We start from the raw sequence: 21,419 nt of genomic DNA on the forward strand, positions 1-21,419 counted from the left end.
ATGTGACAGCTTCAGCCAATAGGAATCAGTCTGATTCTTATTGGCTGTTGCTGTCACAGCGATAGCCTACAGAGACAGCCGCTGTTCAGCTAGCTGTAGCTGTTTCAGTTTGGCTCACATTCAACCTGGTTGTTATTGGCTGCAGCAGATTGTTTCCACCGTGATTGACTGGTCACGTGTCTGCAGTCGACTAGTCAGTCTTGATTGACGCTTTGGCTACCTCTGTATTAGATAATATTGAAAAAAATACATAGGATTAAAAAAGTAAGCGATAATAGGTCGCACAATGGTGAAGTAGGGTTCTAAACAGCACTCAGTGAGCCTGTACTTGCTAAGTGGGCAGACAGACAGAATCAGAGTCTCTAGAAGGAAAAACGGAGATAAGGGAACATATGCACACTAGTAACAGGGATAGTGCTCAGAAGAGAGCCTGAATACAAATGCAAATAGTATTAGCCATGATCTATTATTTTGTTCCTAATATCGTCTGATTATATGAAGTCATGGACATACTGTATGCTATATGATGTTTTTATTTTTATTTTCCAGTACTAATTACTCTGATGATTTAATCTGTGCTCTTTGATAGCACAAATTTGGTTCACTACATTAGCCATTTAATACAGCGAATAAGAGAGCACGTTATTATGTTTATATACGTTTATCTATGTTGTTTATTATGTGACGCTTCATATTTTTTACTTGTATTATTAAAAGTGAAGTTTTAACTCGTGTTATACCTCAAATTGCTGTGGATTAGTGCCCCAAGCAAGAGAGTACCTTTTTTATTTCTTTTTTTGTACTTGTCTACTCCACTATACTCGCATGGGAGCACCTTCATGATTGGCTGTATTCATGCTAATATAGGGGACTTGTACCAATGCTCATTTCTCTCTCTTCCCTTTCCCCTTAAACACAAGTCTTCTGTGGTGGATATGGAGGCATACTCAGGGCAGTGAGACCATATAACCTTAGCTGCTATAACATGGCTGAACTTACCATCTGTCATAGCTTTAATCACATGGCTGCACTTCTAGGGGCTCATTCTAGGTCAGACGCAGCCACATCGTGTCTGCATCTTTTGCCACTGTAACATCCATGTCATTATATAAATGCTGCTACACAAAGCCCTTCCCTGGTGTCCAGCCATTCACCTTCATGTGCAAGGACTAGATGCTCAAATACCAAATTACGCGGTCAGGGACATGTTTCACATTTATTTATTATTGGAGCTTTTCCCTTTGAATTCACTGAGGTCTCTACTCACTGGAAATACCAATGAAGTGAATGGAAAACAGCAAAAGCATTTTTAATGCTTTGCACAGTAATGCCCCTCTCACGTCCTGGCTTATCCCCATTCTGTATTTAGCAATGGAGAAATTAGTAATTGCAGAGAGTTTAAATGTCTCCTGTTTTATTTACTTTTTGTGGCCATTCTGAAACCTGGTAACGTAGAGGGTTATTCCCATTAAAACATGTAGTGAATGGATATGTAAATTCCAGCCAATATAGCGATTTTGTTTACAAAGCAACTTCTACAAGATCCACTGGTGTAATTGACCACCTTTAAAATAGTGAGTAACTCCCAAGCCTGCTTATATTGAGCACTAACCCTAAAATGAAGTTTGGTTTACATATAGTAATAACATAAGTCACACATACAAGATATAGGTAAACATGTCTGTCACTTACCAGAGCTGAATATATTGAACAAAAAGGTGTGATTGTGGAAGGAGTTATTTTAGTACATATAATACAACTGGGTAATCCAGTTGAAAACCACTACAACCAGCCACTTTTGCCCACCGTTTACAGAATAGAACTGATAACAGAGGTAGGTAACTAGCTTACATACAGTAACTATGACACATATTGGTCAGGAAACCTGGACGACCCAGATATGACACCCATCTAAATGTTGCCACTTTGTTTGCTCTTCTATAGTGGTTCTGTAGTTGATTTACTGCATGTGGAAGATATTTGTTTTCACTTGATTATCTAAGATACAGGTTGCTACGCTTACATTGGTAACTAGGCACAGTAATTGTAGATGGATTCAATATTTACATAATGTTTGTATATCCTACAGGAAAAAGAAGTGTCTGAGGAGAAAGAAGTGAAGTCAGACGTGAGTTTAAATCATCAGATTAGACTACAACCTGCTTACTGACAGAGATTTAGAAAAATGTCAGTAACACGGCCAGGTTATTTGGCCTATTTTTTGTTATATGGATTAGTGTAGACACCATCCCTGGAATGATGATGACGATGATGTCCCTCATCACACCCAAGCGCTCGTTTATGATAGCCTACTACAGTGCACAGCCGAGCTGCATTATTTGCTGCACCAAGGTGGCTTTGCAGCAGCTGGACATTTGGTGGTGTGTAGGTGAAATGAAGCATGCACATTTTGTGCTCCTAGTACCGGGCACAGCTCTAAAACTGCGGTGCGCAGTGGGTGTGCTTTTTGAATGGCCTCCCATGTACCATGTATTGATCATAAGACATCATGAAATCAATAAAAAAAATTAAAAATGTAATTGAAACAAAATATCATAATACACATAATAGTCAGCAAACAAAATAAAATAAAAAACAGTATACAATGCAACGCTATAGACACATTGGCAAATGAGATACAAATACAACCATGAAACAAACATAAGCAAGCAAGGCATGTTACATATAAAGAGAGGCAATACCCATCTACAAATAATGTGATAGCATGGGGCAAGGGTACAAAGCATCAGATGGCAAAGTTGTGCAAGAGAGAATGTAAACAGGACTGGAAACCCCCCTCCCCCGAGGCTTGCAGGAACACAACCCAAACGGCATGGAAATTTAAACAGAAATAGTTGGTACTGGAGACATATAAACAAGTCTTATACCGCAGCATTACAAAAACGTTGCCATAGTAGCTCCTTTGTGGAGCGTGATCAATGAGAGTCATACCCCTTTCACACAGTTGTGTCCCAGGTTTTTGCTCGTGAACGCGCATGAACCCCGGGATTTCTGCATGTGTGAAAGGAAACAACCTGGGACTAAATCCCGGGTCCAAGACCCTGCTGACGATCAGAGTCGTGGAGCAGAGACCCGGAAATTTGTATGGGCTTCCTCCTGATGAGATGCCTCCAACCAATCCTTGTGAAATATAAAGACATTTTTTTTTTCAATTGGTCACAGTTGAAGAATGCTTTTACAGTCAGTCAACGAAAGCTTATATCAAACTTTTGATACCCTTGAAGGCCCAAACGTCCTGTGGGATGTGTAGGCCAGGTGGAAACTTTCAGTAAACATTTCAGAACACATAGCAGAGGGAAAAGTAGGCATAGTCTCCTTAAAATGCTATCTTGTTCTGTCTGTGTCCTGAGAGTGGAAACACTGTAACCATTGGGCATTACCCCTTTTAAGAACTTAGTCGTCCAAAGAGGCACACCAAAACCCATAATGAGTGGATAAAGCATATACGTTGCTGAGGTGGTTTCAGAAGAAGCGCGTCCAGATGGGTACCCCTCTCCACAACTGCTATTGATTTCAGAGCAGCAGTAACACAGTGGTAGGGCCTGAAGACTATACCAAAAAGGGGCAAGGAAAGCTAATTTGCTAAATGCCTCAGAGTAACGAAGTGGTATTCTTAAGTAAGAATGAAGAATTTGGCCCTCCACCGCAGAAAATCAGGATTTCTTAAAAGTGTCAATTTAAGTTATTTGGGTCAGTGTTAAATTTGTAGCACAGGATATACCATTTTGTTTCGTAATCATGAGGAGTGGGTTATCAAGGAAATGGGGTGGCTATATGTGATAGACGTGTAACAAAGATCACTAAATAAAGGTCCAGCATAACGTTTTTCTGTAGCGTAGTGTTGGCATAGTTGTCTTGGTTATGTCACCAGTCCCTTACAAAACAAGGACTGCGGCTTGATTAAAGGTCACAGTATTGGGTAGATTAATCCCATTAGTCTTACACTGGCACATTTTTATAAGTTTAAATCAATAACAATTAAAATATTTCAAAGCCGTTCTATATTAATTAAACAGTGTACTTGTAGAAGGCTTGGTATAAAAAAAAATGAATGAAAAACCCCACAAGTACAGTACTGTTATTTATACTGATCACTTGTCCTTGAAAGATCATGTGCGCTGTATATAGAAAAGGTGGCACTAGTGTTTGGCAGTGCACAGCCAGTAGGAGAGATCAGGCACTAAACTACTAGAAGCATTTCTGGGTGAACAAAAATTAGTGTGTGAAAGGTTATCAAGGCCATGGCTATGAAAGGTCACTTTGAGTGTTTCACTAACAGTACCAGACTGTATTAGAGCTATGATTGTTTACTGTAAATTATATATATACAGGGCATACCATAAGTGTGCAAACATATGAACCATACTGGTGACATACCCAGAGGCGGATTTAGGGGTCAGGTCGCCCCTAGGCACAACATTTTTGTCTGCCTCCCTAATATATCTACAGTGGGGCAAAAAAGTATTTGGACAGCCACCGATTGTGCAAGTTGACCCACTTAAAAAGATGAGAGAGGTCTGTAATTTCCATCATAGGTACACTTCAACTGTGAGAGACAGAATCTGAAAAAAAAAAACCCCAGGAAATCACATTGTATGATTTTTAAACAATTTCCTTGTATATTCTTGTGGAAAATAAATATTTGGACCCCTACCAAGCAGCAAGATTTCTGGCTCTCACGGACCTGTTACTTCTTCTTTAAGAAGCTCTTCTAGTCTCCACTCGTTACCTGTATTAATGGCACCTGTTTGAACTGGTTATCTGTATAAAAGACACCTGTCCACACCCTCTAACAGTCAGATTGCTACCTCTCCACCATGGCCAAGACCAGAGAGCTGTCTAAGGACACCAGGGACAAAATGGTAGAGCTGCACAAGGCTGGGATGAGCTACTCGACAATAGGCAAACAGCTTGGTGAGAAGAGATCAACTGTTGGCGCAATTATTAAAAAATGGAAGAAATACAAAATCACTGACAATCTCACTCGACCTGGGGCTCCATGCAAGATCTCATCTCGTGGGGTATCAATGATCTTGAGAACGGTGAGGAATCAGCCCAGAACCACACGGGGGACCTGGTCAATGACCTCAAGAGAGCTGGGACCACAGTCACAAAGGTTACCATTAGTAACACACTACGTCGTCATGGATTGAAATCCTGCAGCGTCCGAAAGGTCCCCCTGCTTAAGCCAGCACATGTCCAGGCCCGTCTAAAGTTTGCCAGTGACCATCTGGATGATCCAGAGGATGATTGGGAGAATGTAATGTGGTCAGATGAGAGCAAAATTGAACTTTTTGGTATAAACTCCACTCGCCGTGTTTGGAGGGAGAAGAATGATGAATGGCATCCCAAGAACACCATACCCACTGTGAAGCATGGGGGTCGAAACATCATGCTTTGGGGCTGCTTTTCTGCAAAGGGGATAAAACTACTGATCCGTATTAAGGAGAGGATTAATGGGGCCATGTATAGTGAGATTTTGGGCAAAAACCTCCTTCCCTCAGAGCATTGAAGATGGAACGTGGCTGGGCCTTCCAGCATGACAATGACCCCAAACACACCGCCCGGGCAACTAAGGAGTGGCTCCTTAAGAAGAATTTCAAGTTCCTGGAGTGGCCTAGCCAGTCTCCAGTCCTCAACCCAATTGAAAATCTGTGGAGGGAGTTGAAAGTCCGTGTTGCCCAGCGACAGCCCCAAAACATGACAGATCTAGAGAAGATATGCATGGAAGAGTAGGCCAAAATACCTGCTACAGTGTGTGCAAACCAGGTCAAGAACTACAGGAAACGTTTGAACTCTGTAATTGCTAACCGAGGTTATATTATAAAGTATTGAACTTTTTGTATTAAGTATTAAACTTTTTGATTGTCCAAATATTTATTTTCCGCAAGAATATACAAATAAATTGTTTAAAAATCATACAATGTGATTTCCTGTTTTTTTTTCAGATTCTGTCTCTCACAGTTGAAGTGTACCCATGATGGAAATTACAGACCTCTCTCATCTTTTTAAGTGGGTCAACTTGCACAAATAGATATATATATATATATATATACACACACACACACACACACACACACACACACACACACACACACACACACACACAGTATATCTTACTATTGCCTCCCTCCATATCTCCACAGCTCACAGTGCTCTTCTTGCACCTAACTGCTCCCCATAACTCACACTTTCCTCCTCGCACCTTACTGGTCCACCCACCCCAGCTCGCTACCCATCATACCTCACTGCCCACCTGTCACTGACCTAGGTTGGGGGTGTTGTGAACTCGGGGGTTCTCCCGATGGTAGGGGAGAGGAACCACAGTTGGGTCGGAACAGGGATGGCTTGATATAGGTCTTCCTCATACAGGACTCTGACAGTAAAGCTTGGTGAAAATATTAAAGAACTTTATTGCAGGAAGGGAGCAACACAATGTCACATAGCAGAGAAGGAACGTATGGAGGGAATGTCCTGGCCTATAAGAGAACTTGTAAGCAGTGTTAAAGATTCCAGGAAAAGAAGTACTTGTGAGTGTTGGTACAAGATAATGGTGACTGAAGAACTTGTGAGTGATGTTTTTAAAGATACTGATGATTTGAAGAACTGGTGACCGGTGGTTAAAGACTCTGATGATTTGAAACACTTGTGAGCGGTGGTTGCTGATGATTTGTATGACTTGAGAGCGGTGACTAAAGATACTGATGATTTATAGAACTTGTGAGCGGTGGTTAAAGACACTGTAGAACTTGAGAACGGTGGTTAAAGACACTGATGATTTGTATGACTTGAGAGCGATGATTAAAGACACTGTAGAACTTGGGAGCGGTGATTAAAGACACTGATGACTTGTAGAATTTGAGAACGGTGTTTAAAGACACAGATGACTTGTAGAACTTGAGAGCGGTGTTTAAAGACACAGATGACTAGTAGAACTTGAGAGCGGTGTTTAAAGACACTGAAGACTTGTAGAACTTGAGAGCGGTGTTTAAAGACACTGAAGACTTGTAGAACTTGAGAGCAGTGTTTAAAGACACTGAAGACTTGTAGAACTTGAGAGCGGCGTTTAGCCCGCAGCCCACGCTGACTCCAAGAAGCACTGGTGACTGGATTGCAGAGGAACACACCAGCCGCTGTATACGCTGGAACTGTGCAGCAACTGGTACCTGGAAGCGCCGGAGACACTAGGGTACGACTGCAGAGAGACTCGCCGGGAACAAGAGCACTGGCATCCACTTCAGGGGAAAAGACAATACTCAGGCGCCGAGGCGCTGCCCGGCGTCTGCCTTTGAATCTCCCGCCTCCGCTGGATTGGCGGAACAGTCTGATGACGTCACCTGCTCCCCGCCCACGTGATGCTGGGTGTCATGGATCATCGAAGGCGGATGCCGCAACACAGACCAGCAGGCACGCAGGGGTAAGCGCGGTGAACGCCGCCTATGGCGTGTGACAGTACCCCCTCCTCCAGGAGTGGCCCCCGGACACTTTCCAGGTTTTGTTGGATGTCTGGAATGGAAAATCCGTACCAGTCGGGGAGCCATAACTTCAGTAGCCTTGACCCAGCTCCTCTCCTCGGGGCCAAAACCTTTCCACTCCACCAAATACTGTAGATTCTTGTGAAGATAACGAGAGTCAAGAATAGCTTTGATTTCAAAGTCCGTTCCAGCTTCAGACTCTGCAGAGGTTGGCCTTGGGGACTTTGAATGGAACCGGTTTAAATTAAGGGGGCGAAGGAGAGAGACATGAAAGGAGTTTGGTATCCGGAGGTGAGAAGGCATTCCCAATTTGCAGACAACCGGGTTCAGGACTTGTAACACGGGGTAAGGACCAATAAACTTTGGGGCGAACTTCATAGTGGGCACCCTTAACCGGAGGTTGCGGGTGGAAAGCCATACCCTGTCACCAACCTTGTATTGGGGAGCTGCTCGTCGCTTCCTATCCGCAAAGAACTTATAGCGGCCAGAAACTCTCTTGAGATTAGCATGAACTCGACTCCAAATTTGGCTGAAGTGCCGAAGAGTAGAGGCTGCAGCAGGAACATCCTCCGGAGGACAAATGGGTAATTCAGGAACTTGAGGATGGGACCCATAATTAATGAAAAATGGGGACTCACCAGTCGAAGAGTGGTACAGATGATTGTGGGCAAACTCGGCCCATGGCAACAGTTCCACCCAATTATCTTGCGAGGGAGAAAGATAAACACGGAGAAAATTCTCTAAATCTTGATTAACGCGTTCAGTTTGCCCATTGGTTTGTGGATGGTAAGCGGATGAAAACTTGAGTTTTATTTGTAAGGCCGTACAGAGAGCTCTCCAGAATCTTGCAGTGAATTGTACCCCCCGGTCAGAGATGATTTCCTGAGGTAAGCCGTGCAGGCGGAAATGTTCTCGGATAAATAACAAAGCCAACTTGGGAGCTTATGGTAACCCGGTCAAAGGTACAAAATGTGCCATCTTAGAGAAACGGTCGATAATTACCCAGATAGTATTGTGACCCTTGGAGAGGGGCAATTCGGTGACAAAGTCCATAGAGATATGGGTCCAAGGCCTATGAGGAATGGACAGTGGATGCAACAACCCCGCAGGAGGCAAACGAAGAATTTTGTGCTGAGCACACTGAGGACATGAGTTGACATAATCTTGAATATCCTTCTTCATAGTGTCCCACCAGTAAGACCTTCGTAGAAACTCCCACATCTTTTGAACTCCAGGATGACCGGAAAACTTGGAAATATGAGCCCACTGCAACAACCTTGGTCGAAATTTAGCTGGCACAGACATTCTCTCAGGAGGAGGACCCAGAGCGGTGGGAGCCGCTGACATAGAAACTGGACTGAGAATCAAAGCCTTCTCAACGGAATTCTCCTCATCCGAAGCTGTTAAGGAACGGGATAAAGCATCAGCCTTGGTGTTAAAAGTCCCAGCCCGGTACTTAATAACAAACGAAAACCGAGAAAAGAAAAGCGCCCATCTAGCTTGACGGGGATTCAAGCACTGGGCCGTCTTGAGGTACAGCAAATTCTTATGATCAGTGAAAACTGTAATTAGGTGTTTAGCACCTTCCAAAAGATATCTCCATTCCTCCAAGGCAGATTTTATTGCCAAAAGCTCTTTGTCTCCAATGGTGTAATTCTGTTCCGCAGGAGAGAATTTGCGAGAATGGAAACCACATGGATGTAACTTCCCATCTGGAGCGTACTGCGAAAGCACGGCACCTATGCCTACCGTGGAAGCATCAACCTCCAAAAAGAATGGTTTTGAAAAATGTGGATGTTGAAGTACTGGAGCGGACATAAAGGCTGCCTTTAACTGAACGAACACTGCTACAGACTTGGGTCAGAACCCTTCTTGGTTAGGGCAGTAATAGGTGCCACGATGGTAGAGAATCCCTTTATGAATTTCCGGTAGTAATTTGCAAAACCCAGAAATCGTTGTACCGCTTTCAAGGAAAGAGGCTGAGTCCAGTCCCGGATGGCAGTGAGTTTCTCTGGATCCATAAGAAGCTCCTTGCCCAAAATGATGTAACCAAGAAATGGAATAGAAGGAACCTCAAAAGTACATTTGGAAATTTTGCCATAAAGATGATTCTTTCGCAATCGAAGAAGTACCTCTTTGGCCTGTATTCTGTGCTCTGTGAGATTTTTAGAAAATATCAGAATGTCATCCAAATATACCACTACACTTAGGTATAGCATATCCCGAAAGACTTCGTTAATGAATACCTGCAAGACGGCAAGGGCGTTGCTGAGGCCAAACGGCATTACCAGATACTCGTAATGCCCGTCCCTGGTATTGAAGGCCGTCTTCCATTCGTCCCCCTGTTGGATTCGTATCAAATTATAAGCTCCCCTTAAATCAAGCTTGGTGAAAACTCGGGCTCCGCGAACTCTATCGAAAAGCTCCGTAATGAGCGGCAAAGGATACTTATTCTTAATGGTGACATCATTTAGACCACGATAGTCAATACTTGGTCTCAGCCCTCCGTCCTTCTTCACAAAAAAGAAACCCGCCCCCGCCGGGGAGGTAGAGGGACAGATGAATCCTTTCTGCAGATTAGACTTGATATAGTCCGACATAGCTTGGGTCTCGGGCAGTGATAAGGGATAAGTGCGACCCCGAGGTGGCATTTTCCCCGGAATGAGCTCAATGGGGCAGTCCCAGGGTCTATGCGGTGGTAGCTGATCGGCTGCTTGCTCCGAGAACACGTCAGAAAACTCCCGATAGGCCTCCGGAATGAGCCCTTCATCTGACTTGGAAGATACACGAAGCGGATAGACAGGGGTAAGACAATTTGAATGACAAAAAGAACTCCAAGATGTTATTTGTGTCGAACTCCAGTTGACGTGAGGGTTGTGAAGTTTAAGCCAAGGAAGGCCAAGAACCAGATCGTGGGGCATCTCACGAATCACTAGGAACTCCAGGTGTTCTTGATGCAGAGCTCCGACTTGCAGTTTGATTGGTACTGTGCAACTTGAAATCAGACCGTTAGAAATTTGGGTACCATTGATAGCAGTCAACGTAATAGGTTTTTCGACCGACCGTAGCTGAAAACCCCAGATCCTGGGCACAGGAAAGGGAAATAAAATTCCCTGCAGCCCCTGAGTCCAGCAGAGCCTTAACGGGTTTGGCTATTGACTCGGAGAACAGAGACACGGAGAGTAAACAGTCCACTGGAGGAGAAGGTTTAGAAGAAACCCCTAGCTCGATTCCTCCGGAACAAGCTAGGACTGCCCATTTCCCGGGCGAGACTTGCAAAACTTGAGAAAGTGATCCGCGGCTCCACAGTAGAGGCAGAGTCTACCCTCACGACGACACTGACGTTCTTCTGGGGACAGCCGAGATCAATTAATCTGCATAGGTTCATCAGGACTTGGAATAACCGTTTGCTTAGACGGAAGAGATCGGACCCTTGATCAATCTGACCGACTACGTTCACCACCTCGTTCCTGCATGCGAAGATCCACCTTTACACAGAGCGAGATCAACTGTTCTAAAGAATCCGGCAAATCTCTAGTGACCAACTCGTCCTTTAGACGATCGGAGAGCCCATTCCAAAAGGCAGCCCGAAGGGCATCATTATTCCAGCGCAGTTCTGAGGCTATGGTCTGAAAATGAATCACATACTGTCCCACTGAACGAGAGCCTTGTCGGACACGAAGCAAGTCTGCAGAGGCAGCGGTCGTCCTGCCGGGCTCATCAAAGATCCTCCGGAATGATGTAATGAAATTGGTGTAACTAGAAACCAATGGATCAGATCGCTCCCATAACGGAGACACCCAATCCAACGCTGAACCCTCGAGCAAAGAAATAATGTGTGCCACCTTGGACCGATCAGTAGGGAAGTTATGTGAAAGAAGTTCAAAATGTACCTCGCACTGAATGAGAAAACCACGGCAATTCTTTGGATTCCCATTATAGCGAGAAGGAGTAGGGAGCTGAAGGCGTGACCTGGTTCCAGAGGAGGATGGAATATTACTAGAGACAACCACTGAAGCGGGTACTGGAGCTGGGGCCGGTAATACTGAAGCCAGAGAAGTCTGAATTTGATCCAGCCGGCCAGATAATTCCTGGAGATAATGCATCACCTGGCCCTGTGCTGCTTCCTGACTTTGTACTCGAGAAATCAAGTCCTGGAGGGTACTTGCCTCTGGGCTCCGATCCCCCGGGTCCATGAGGCCTGAGTATACTGTCACTGACCTAGGTTGGGGGTGTTGTGAACTCGGGGGTTCTCCCGATGGTAGGGGAGAGGAACCACAGTTGGGTCGGAACAGGGATGGCTTGATATAGGTCTTCCTCATACAGGACTCTGACAGTAAAGCTTGGTGAAAATATTAAAGAACTTTATTGCAGGAAGGGAGCAACCCAATGTCACATAGCAGAGAAGGAACGTATGGAGGGAATGTCCTGGCCTATAGGAGAACTTGTAAGCAGTGTTAAAGATTCCAGGAAAAGAAGTACTTGTGAGTGTTGGTACATGATAATGGTGACTGAAGAACTTGAACTTGATGTTTTTAAAGATACTGATGATTTGAAGAACTGGTGAACGGTGGTTAAAGACTCTGATGATTTGAAACACTTGTGAGCGGTGGTTGCTGATGATTTGTATGACTTGAGAGCGGTGACTAAAGATACTGATGATTTATAGAACTTGTGAGCGGTGGTTAAAGACACTGATGATTTGTATGACTTGAGAGCGGTGATTACAGACACTGTAGAACTTGAGAACGGTGGTTAAAGACACTGATGATTTGTATGACTTGAGAGCGATGATTAAAGACACTGTAGAACTTGGGAGCGGTGGTTAAAGACACTGATGACTTGTAGAATTTGAGAACGGTGTTTAAAGACACAGATGACTTGTAGAACTTGAGAGCGGTGTTTAAAGACACTGAAGACTTGTAGAACTTGAGATCGGTGTTTAAAGACACTGAAGAGTTGTAGAACTTGAGAGCGGTGTTTAAAGACACTGAAGACTTGTAGAACTTGAGAGCGGCGTTTAGCCCGCAGCCCACGCTGACTCCAAGAAGCACTGGTGACTGGATTGCAGAGGAACACACCAGCCGCTGTATACGCTGGAACTGTGCAGCAACTGGCACCTGGAAGCGCCGGAGACACTAGGGTACAACTGCAGAGAGACTCGCCGGGAACAAGAGCACTGGCATCCACTTCAGGGGAAAAGACGATACTCAGGTGCCGAGGCGCTGCCCGGCGTCTGCCTTTGAATCTCCCGCCTCCGCTGGATTGGCGGAACAGTCTGATGACGTCACCTGCTCCCCGCCCACGTGATGCTGGGTGTCATGGCGGCGCCCCTGCCCCGGGGAACCGCCGGGAGCCGCGCTTGCCAGGCGATGGAGCCCGTGGACCATCGAAGGCGGAGGCCGCAACACAGACCAGCAGGCACGCAGGGGTAAGCGCGGTGAATGCCGCCTATGGCGTGTGACACCACCAGTGCCGTAACTAGATATTTTGGTGCCCTGTGCCAGAAAGAGAATTGGTGCCCCCCCTTCCCCCTTATGTAAAATAAGGACAGTGCGTCCCATAGGTGCGCAGCAAAAATATAGGGGCATGGCTTTATGAGGAAGGGGTGTGGCCTCAGAATAGTACGAATTCACATTACACTACACAGTAGTGGTCATTTGTCACATTACACAACTCAGTAGTACCCCTTATACACATTAAGCCACAGTAGTGCCACTTATAGACGTTACACCACAGTAGCACCCCTTATATACTTTACACCAGTGGTTCTCAATCTCGGTCCTCAAGTACCCCCAACAGTTCATGTTTTCCAGGTCTCCTCACAGGATTGCAAGTGAAATAATTTGCACCACCTGTGGGTCTTTTATAATGTGTCTGTGAGTAATGAATACACCTGTTCAACTGCTAGGTGACCTGGAAAACATGAACTATTGGGGGTACTTGAGAACCGAGGTTGAGAACCACTGTTTTACACCACAATAGCACCCCTTATACACGTTAGGCCACAGTAGTACCCCTTATAGACGTTACACCACAATAGCAACCCTTATACACGTTACGCCACAGTAGTACCCCTTATAGATGTTACACCACAATAGCGCGACTTATACATGTTACGCCACGGAAGAGCATAGGTTTTTATGCTAACAAGGTAGTTAAAAGATGAGCCCAAATTATTTGATGTATATAAAGTTATATGGACAATAAACAAATAATATTTAAATGTGTAATAACATATTGTTTTAGTATGTTAGAAATTTTATTCTACAGGGATGGGGTGTGTGTGTGTGTGTGTGTGTGTGTGTGTGTGTGTGTGTGTGTGTGTGTGTGTGTGTGTGTGTGTGTGTGTGTGTGTGTGTGTGTGTGTCCATCCGACCATAAGCGCACACAGATAACTTACATTCCTCTCCTCAGCAATGACAGCCTCCAATACCGGACCACCAACTTCAGACACTTCTACACACCACACATTAGCGCACACATGGGATGCTGACCGGGAAGATCGCCACCAACGGAACAACACGTGGCAGGGGCCCGCCCACACATGGGAACCTGCCCACCGCTACCTGACATATCTTCAGCGCTAGGGGACGACTGAACACTGCCGCAGCTATGGTGCTGCAGCTCTCCTCACCTAAAAAGCCGGCCAATACGGGAGGATGCAGACTGTGCGCCCACAGGACAAATGCGCTGTGTGCAAAGCACCGTCTGCCCACCCCTAGTTACAGCCCTGCTGCCCACATAACTGCTTCCCCACTCCACATTACCCAGTCACCCCCCTCCCCCCACAAACGTCCCCTACTGCTCACACCCAGCACATACAAACACTGTACATTTACAAACACGGCACATGCAAACACACATACTACACATTTACACGTTGTACACATGCAAACACTGCACATACATACACACACTGCACACAAACACTGCACATACATACATACATACATACATACATATATACATGCACACACAGTATACATACAATATACACACTGTATACAGACAAACACTGCACACATATACAGCTTACTTCACAAGCAGCCCCTGGGGATCTTCTTTAGCAGCTCCAAGTCTAACAGCAGCCCTCTCTGCCTGAGTCCCCTGTAGCTCCGCCCCCTTCTCACAGCTCCTCCTGGCCTCCCCAGAATCTCCCCTCTTCTTAGTGGAAAAAAAACAAAAAAGAAAACCAGTCCTGCAGCTGGCGGGCCGCAGGGAGAGAGGAAGGAGCGAGAGATCCTCATGTGCCGTCCTGTCCATGTGGTGCCCCTAGGCACGTGCCTAGTGGGAAATCCGCCACTGGACAAACTCTAACAAGTTCTCCCCCACTCCTATATCAAACGTGTAGACACAGGATTAGTATTTCCTTACTCATTTCCTTTTTATATGGATGTTTACACACTTATGGACCACCCTGTGTGTGTGTATATATATATATATATATATATATATATAGAGAGAGAGAGAGAGAGAGAGAGAGAGAGAATAGAAGGCGGAACTCGATCCAATGAACAAAGGAGCAGGTAAGTAGTTCAACGTTTCGAGATTTTTTCTCATCGTCAGGATACATGTATCCTGACGACGAGAAAAAAATCTCAAAACGTTGAAATATTTACCTGCTATCCTGACGACGAGAAAAAAATCTCGAAACGTTGAACTACTTACCTGCTCCTTTGTTCATTGGATTGAGTGCCGCTTTCTTTTCTCTATGTTTGGGTCCTTGTACATTGGACACCTAGGAAGGCACCGGAGCTACTAACTACATTTATTGGGAGTGCTGCCTACACTGCAACCGGATAGATATATATATATATATATATATATATATATATAGAGAGAGAGAGAGAGAGAGAGAGAGAGAGATTGATTATTTCTCTTCCGTCCTAGAGGATGCTGGGGTCCATATTAGTACCATGGGGTATAGACAAGTCCACCAGGAGCCATTGGCACTTTAAGAGTTTAATAGTGTGGGCTGGCTCCTCCCTCTATGCCCCTCCTACCAGACTCAGTTTAGAAAATGTGCCTGGAGGAGCCGGTCACAGCTAGGGAAGCTCTACAGAGTTCTCTTAGGAGAAGTGTATTTTCTTTTTTTCAGAGTTATTGTTTTACAGGGAGGCTGCTGGTGACAGCCTCCCTGCAGCGTGGGACTGAGGTGGGGGGAGCAGTGTCCGCCCTGCGGGGTCTTGAGCCACTGCCCCCGCTGACTGGACGTTGAGCCCCAAAGGGGTCCGATCGCGCTCCACCGCAGGGGAACGCTTGCCCCGGCAGCCAGCCACCACCCCCTCAGGGAGCTGAAGTGTGGCGAGTGAGTATGAAGAAGGCGGCTAGAGGGTAGGAGCGCGGTCTTACCGCGCTCCTGGAAGGCTCAGCGGTACTGCGGTGTGGTGTTGGGGGGGGCGCCCTGGGCCAGCTCCGGACCCTAAACTGATCACACTCAGCCTGTCGGGGTCTGCGGATCCAGCCCAGCATGAAATCCTCCGGCCAGTATAATCACCATTGAGCAGGACGACAGCGCCATTGAGGGGGCGGAGCCTCTCCTCAGAGCGGACACCGCAGCGTTCAGCGCCATTTTCCAGCCTGCAGCTCACTGCCAGTGGATGCCAGGTCCCTCCAGAACGACCCCAGCTATCTGTACGGTACCAGGGGGTTGTAGAAGAGGGGGGGGGGGGGAGACGGTGCAAAAGCTGTGTGACCTATTAAGGGGCACAGCCAGCGCGGGTTTAGGGTCTCCCTATACTCAAATAGCGCTGTGTGTGGGTTGGCTCCAATCTCTGTGTCTCTCTGCCATTCTTGGGGGGGGGGGGGGGGTTACTCTGTCTGCCAGTACTCTGTGTGTTTGTGGGGTGTTTGGTGTGTGTGACAACATGTTTCATATGCTGCAGAGGATTTGTCTTCCCAGAAAGACTCCATACCATGTAATCAGGATTGCACTGTTTTAGCACAGATCCCACTTAGTGAGCCAGAATGGTTGGTCTCTCTGAGGGGGACTATTTCTCAGATTTCTGATAGAGTTGCTAGGACTGAGCATGCCACTCAGGTCCTTCAGTCCTCGATGGTTGTATGGTCTGATTCTGCCTCCTCTGGGTCCCCTGTGGCACATTCTCACAAACGTGCACTTGCAATTCTGCAGGATGACACGGACACCGACTCTGACACTGCAGACGGTGATGGGGATGTATTGAGGGGGTCAGCATCACTTGCCAAGAGGGTGCAGTTGATGATTGAGGCTGTTAGAGATGTTTTACACATTTTGGGCACAGCTCCGGAACAGGTGGAGGAGGCCTTCTTTACGGATAATAAGAAGCCCCCCCTCACCTTCCCGGCGTCCAAAGAATTAAATGCTATCTTTGAAAAGGCCTGGGAAACTCCGGAAAATAAATTCCAGATTCCCAAGAGAGTCTTGGTTGCTTTCCCCTTCCCTGAGGAAGATAGAAAGAGATGGGAGTCCCCACCGATAGTCGACGCCTCTGTCTCCAGGCTGTCAAAACAGGTGGTGTTACCAGTTCCGGGATTTACTGCATTGAAGGACCCGGCAGATCGCAAGGTGGATGCTACGCTAAAATCCATTTACACGGCTTCTGGGGCTATATTGCGGCCTACTATAGCCTGTACTTGGATTGCAAAGGCTATTGCCAGGTGGTCAATCACTCTGCAGGAGGAATCAACTACGCTGGATAAAGGTGACGTTGATTTATTTTTACGTAATATTCAGGATTCTGCAGGGTTCCTGGTGGATTCCATGAAGGACCTGGGTTCCATGGCCGATGGGATCTCCTCCATGTCCGTCTCGGCTCGCAGGGGTCTCTGGCTGCGCAACTGGTCTGCGGATGTGGAATCCAGGAAGAGTGTGGAGGGCCTACCATATAAAGGTCAGGCTCTCTTTGGGGAGGCGCTGGATGCGTGGATTGCCACGGCTATCGCGGGTAAGTCTCCTTTTCTCCCCTCAGCTGCACCGGCTACGAAGAAGCCTTTTACACCTGCCACGTCACAGTCCTTTCGGCCCGCAAAGTCTAGAAAGAACAAGCCTTCGAACACCTTCTTCAGAAGTGGTCGTGCCAAAGTAAAGAAACCTGCTCCCGCAGGTTCCCAAGCCCAGAAGCCCACTTCTGATACCACTAAGTCCTCCGCATGACAGTGGACAGCTAGGCCTGGAGGAAGGTCAGGTGGGGGCGAGACTCCGTCAATTCAGCCACATCTGGGTGTCATCTGGTCTGGACCCCTGGGTCCTGGATTTAGTGTCCAGGGGGTACAGACTGGAGTTTCAAGATCCCCCACCTCACCGTTTCTTCAAGTCAGGCTTGCAGGCGCTGCTGGCAGACAGAACAGTTCTTCTGGGGGCCATCAGGAAATTGGTGGTGTCGGAGGTAATTGTTCCGGTTCCACCTCAATAGTGGAACAAGGGTTATTATTCAAACCTTTTCGTGGTACCGAAACGGATGGTTCGGTACGGACTATTCTAAACTTGAAGTCTTTGAACCCTTATCTCAGGGAGTTCAAATTCAAAATGGAATCTCTGAGAGCTGTCATCTCAGGACTGACGGAGGGGGAGTTCCTGGTGTCGCTGGACATCAAGGATGCTTACCTCCACATTCCCATTTGGTCGCCACATCAGGCATACCTCAGGTTTGCACTGTTGGATGATCACTATCAGTTCCAGGCGCTGCTGTTTGGTCTCTCCACAGCACCGAGGATCTTCACCAAGGTGATGGCGGAGATGATGGTTCTCCTCCGCAAACAGGGGGTTAACATAATTCCATATCTAGACGATCTCCTGATAAAGGCGTCTTTCAGGGAGAGGTTGTTGCGATCCATCGCGCTCTCGACACAGCTGCTCAGGACGCATCTGGAGCCGACAAGGAGGCTGTCTTTCCTGGGAATGATCCTCGACACGGAAGTGCAGAGAGTATTTCTCCCGGTGGAGAAGGCATTAGTGATTCAATCAATGGTCTGGGATGTTTTGAAGCCTACTCGGGTTTCGGTTCATCAATGCATCCGCCTTCTGGGGAAGATGGTTGCCGCCTACGAGGCTCTGCAATACGGCAGGTTTCATGCTCGACCTTTTCAGCTGGACCTATTGGACCACTGGATGGGCTCTCACCTACCCACGCACAAAAGGATACGCCTGTCTCTGAAAGCCAGGATTTCACTCCTCTGGTGGCTGCAACTTCCGCACCTTCTGGAAGGCCGAAGATTCGGAATTCAGGACTGGATCCTTTTAACCACAGATGGAAGTCTAAGAGGTTGGGGAGCAGTCGCTCTGGGGGAAACCTTTCAAGGAAGGTGGTTGAATCGAGAATCTCTTCTCCCAATAAACATCCTGGAGCTAAGGGCCGTGTACAACGCCCTTCTGCAAGCAGCACACCTTCTGAAGGATCGGGCTGTTTAGGTGCAGTCGGACAACGTGACCACTGTAGCCTACGTGAACAGACAAGGCAGAACGAAGAGTAGGGCTGCTATGTCAGAGGTGTAAAGAATCCTCCTCTGGGCAGAAAGGCACGCTGTGGCGATGTCAGCAATCTTCATTCTGGGAGTAGACAACTGGGAAGCAGACTTCCTCAGCAGACACAATCTCCATCCATGGGAGTACGGCCTCCATCTCGAGGTGTTCGAGGAGGTCACCGTTTGGTGGGGGGTTCCTCACATAGACATGATGGCCTCCCACCTCAACAAGAAGCTGGTGAGGTACTGTTCCAGGTCGAGAGACCCACAGGCAGTGGCGGTGGATGCACTGGTAACACCGTGGGTGTTCAAGTCAGTGTATGTGTTCCCTCCACTTCCTCTGATTCCAAGGGTTCTTCAGCTGGTAAGAAGAACAAAGGTTCTGGCAATCCTCATTGCTCCAGACTGCCCAAGGAGGGCTTGGTATGCGGATCTGCTGGATCTTCTGCTGGAAGATCCAAGGCCCTTACCTCTTCGGGAGGATCTGCTACTGCAGGGGCCATTCGCCTATCAAGACTTACCACTGCTATGTTTGATGGCATGGCGGTTGAACGCCAGATCTTAGCTTGGAAAGGTATTCCGAGTGAGGTCATTCCTACCCTGATATGGGCTAGGAAAGTGGTAACGTCTAAACATTACCATCGCATTTGGAAGAAATATGTTTCTTGGTGTGAGGCCAAGAAGTTTCCTGCGGTAGAGTTTCAACTTGAACGTTTTCTCCTTTTCCTGCAAGCAGGGGTGGATGTGGGACTGAGATTAGGCTCCATCAAGGTCCAGATCTCTGCTTTGTCCATCTTCTTCCAAAAACAATTGGCTGTTCTTCCTGAAGTTCAGACATTTTTGAAAGGGGTTCTGCACATCCAGCCTCTCTTTGTGGCGCCTACGGCACCATGGGATCTTGATGTGGTGTTGCAGTTCCTGCAATCTGCTTAGTTTGAACCTCTACAGGAGGCTGATCTCAAGTTTCTCACGTGGAAGGCGGTCACCTTGTTGGCCTTGGCTTCTGCCCGACGTGTGTCGGAATTGGGGGCTTTATCTTGTAAAAGCCCCTATCTGATCTTCCTTGAAGACAGGGCGGAACTTAGGACTCGTCCACAGTTCCTGCCTAAGGTTGTATCGGCTTTCCATATCAACCAACCCGAATTACTTCAAAGGCCTTGGATGTAGTGAGGACTTTGAAGATTTACGTGAAGAGGACGGCTCGTCATAGGAAAAGTGACTCTCTGTTTGTCCTCTATGATCCCAAGAAAATTGGGTGTCCTGCTTCTAAGCAGTCGATTTCACGCTGGATCAGGTTCACTATCCAGCATGCTTATTCCATGGCAGGATTGCCGTGTCCGTAGTTCGTAAAGGCCCACTCTACTCGTAAAGTGGGCTCTTCCTGGGCGGCTGCCCGGGGTTTCTCGGCGGTACAACTCTGCCGAGCAGCTACTTGGTCTGGGTCGAACATGTTTGCCAAGTTTTACAAGTTCGATACTTTGGCCTCTGATGACCTCAAGTTTGGTCAGGCAGTGTTGCCGGAGCCTCCGCGCTCTCCCTCCCGTACTGGGAGCTTTGGTACATCCCCATGGTACTAATATGGACCCCAGCATCCTCTAGGACGTAAGAGAAAATAGGATTTTGGTTACCTACCGGTAAATCCTTTTCTCGTAGTCCATAGAGGATGCTGGGCGCCCGCCCAGCACTTCGATTTCCTGCATTGGTTTTATAGTTCAGTGCTACCTGGTTCCTAGGTAAGTTCTGCGTTATTTACTGTTTCAGCTGTTGCTGAGTTGTTCCGGCATGTTGGCCAGTTTTTGCATGTTGTGTGAGCTGGTATGAATCTCGCCACTATTTGTGTAATTCCTTCTCTCGAAGTATGTCGTCTCCTTGTGCAGTTTCTAGGCTGAGTCTGGTAGGAGGGGCATAGAGGGAGGAGCCAGCCCACACTATTAAACTCTTAAAGTGCCAATGGCTCCTGTTGGACCTGTCTATACCCCATGGTACTAATATGGACCCCAGCATCCTCTACGGATTACGAGAAAAGGATTTACCAGTAGGTAACCAAAATCCTATATTTTTGCTCTTCCTCGTTACTTGAGCTTAATAAAAAAATCTTAATTATTTTCTTTCTATTATAGGATTAATCTCACTCATTAGTGCTACAAGTGGACAGCAAGAGGCTCATATGTTCTATTACTGCATCTTTCTTTATACCATTGTTACAATATTATGTGTTATAGTTTCTTTTTTTGTAAATTAAAGATGGTAATAAATAATTTATTGCAACATAGTTGTTTTTTGTATTTCAATATTTTATAATGAAGCATCCACATACTTTAGACGTGACACTGCAGTCGTAGCTGCTGCCACCGGAGGAACAATGTAGACACCTAGATGAAAGGGTTATACACCAAATTATTGCCCCAAATAGCATATTAAACTTCTCCCAGTAGTGAAAACATTTTTATAGTAAAATGTATAAATGCCTAGCTCAGT

At 46.6% G+C, this 21,419-nt stretch overlaps 1 protein-coding gene across 3 annotated transcripts in view; it reads left to right on the plus strand.

The window, feature by feature from the left end:
* The window catches only part of DNAI2 (dynein axonemal intermediate chain 2), a 101,800-nt gene extending 80,587 nt beyond the window's left edge, over positions 1–21,213 (plus strand). For 2 of the 3 annotated variants that reach the window (XM_063961179.1, XM_063961180.1), the window contains exons 13-14: positions 2,090–2,128; positions 5,970–6,023. In XM_063961179.1, coding sequence (XP_063817249.1) covers positions 2,090–2,128; positions 5,970–6,002 — 72 coding nt within the window. In that variant the 3' untranslated portion in view covers positions 6,003–6,023. Of the gene's footprint in view, positions 1–2,089; positions 2,129–5,969; positions 6,024–21,061 lie in introns of those variants that run through there. The other variant, XM_063961181.1, reaches the window with a different exon arrangement.
* The last annotated feature ends 206 nt before the right edge of the window (positions 21,214–21,419 follow it).

Source organism: Pseudophryne corroboree, chromosome 3 (genome assembly GCF_028390025.1).
Source record: "Pseudophryne corroboree isolate aPseCor3 chromosome 3, aPseCor3.hap2, whole genome shotgun sequence".
NCBI lineage: Eukaryota > Metazoa > Chordata > Amphibia > Anura > Myobatrachidae > Pseudophryne > Pseudophryne corroboree.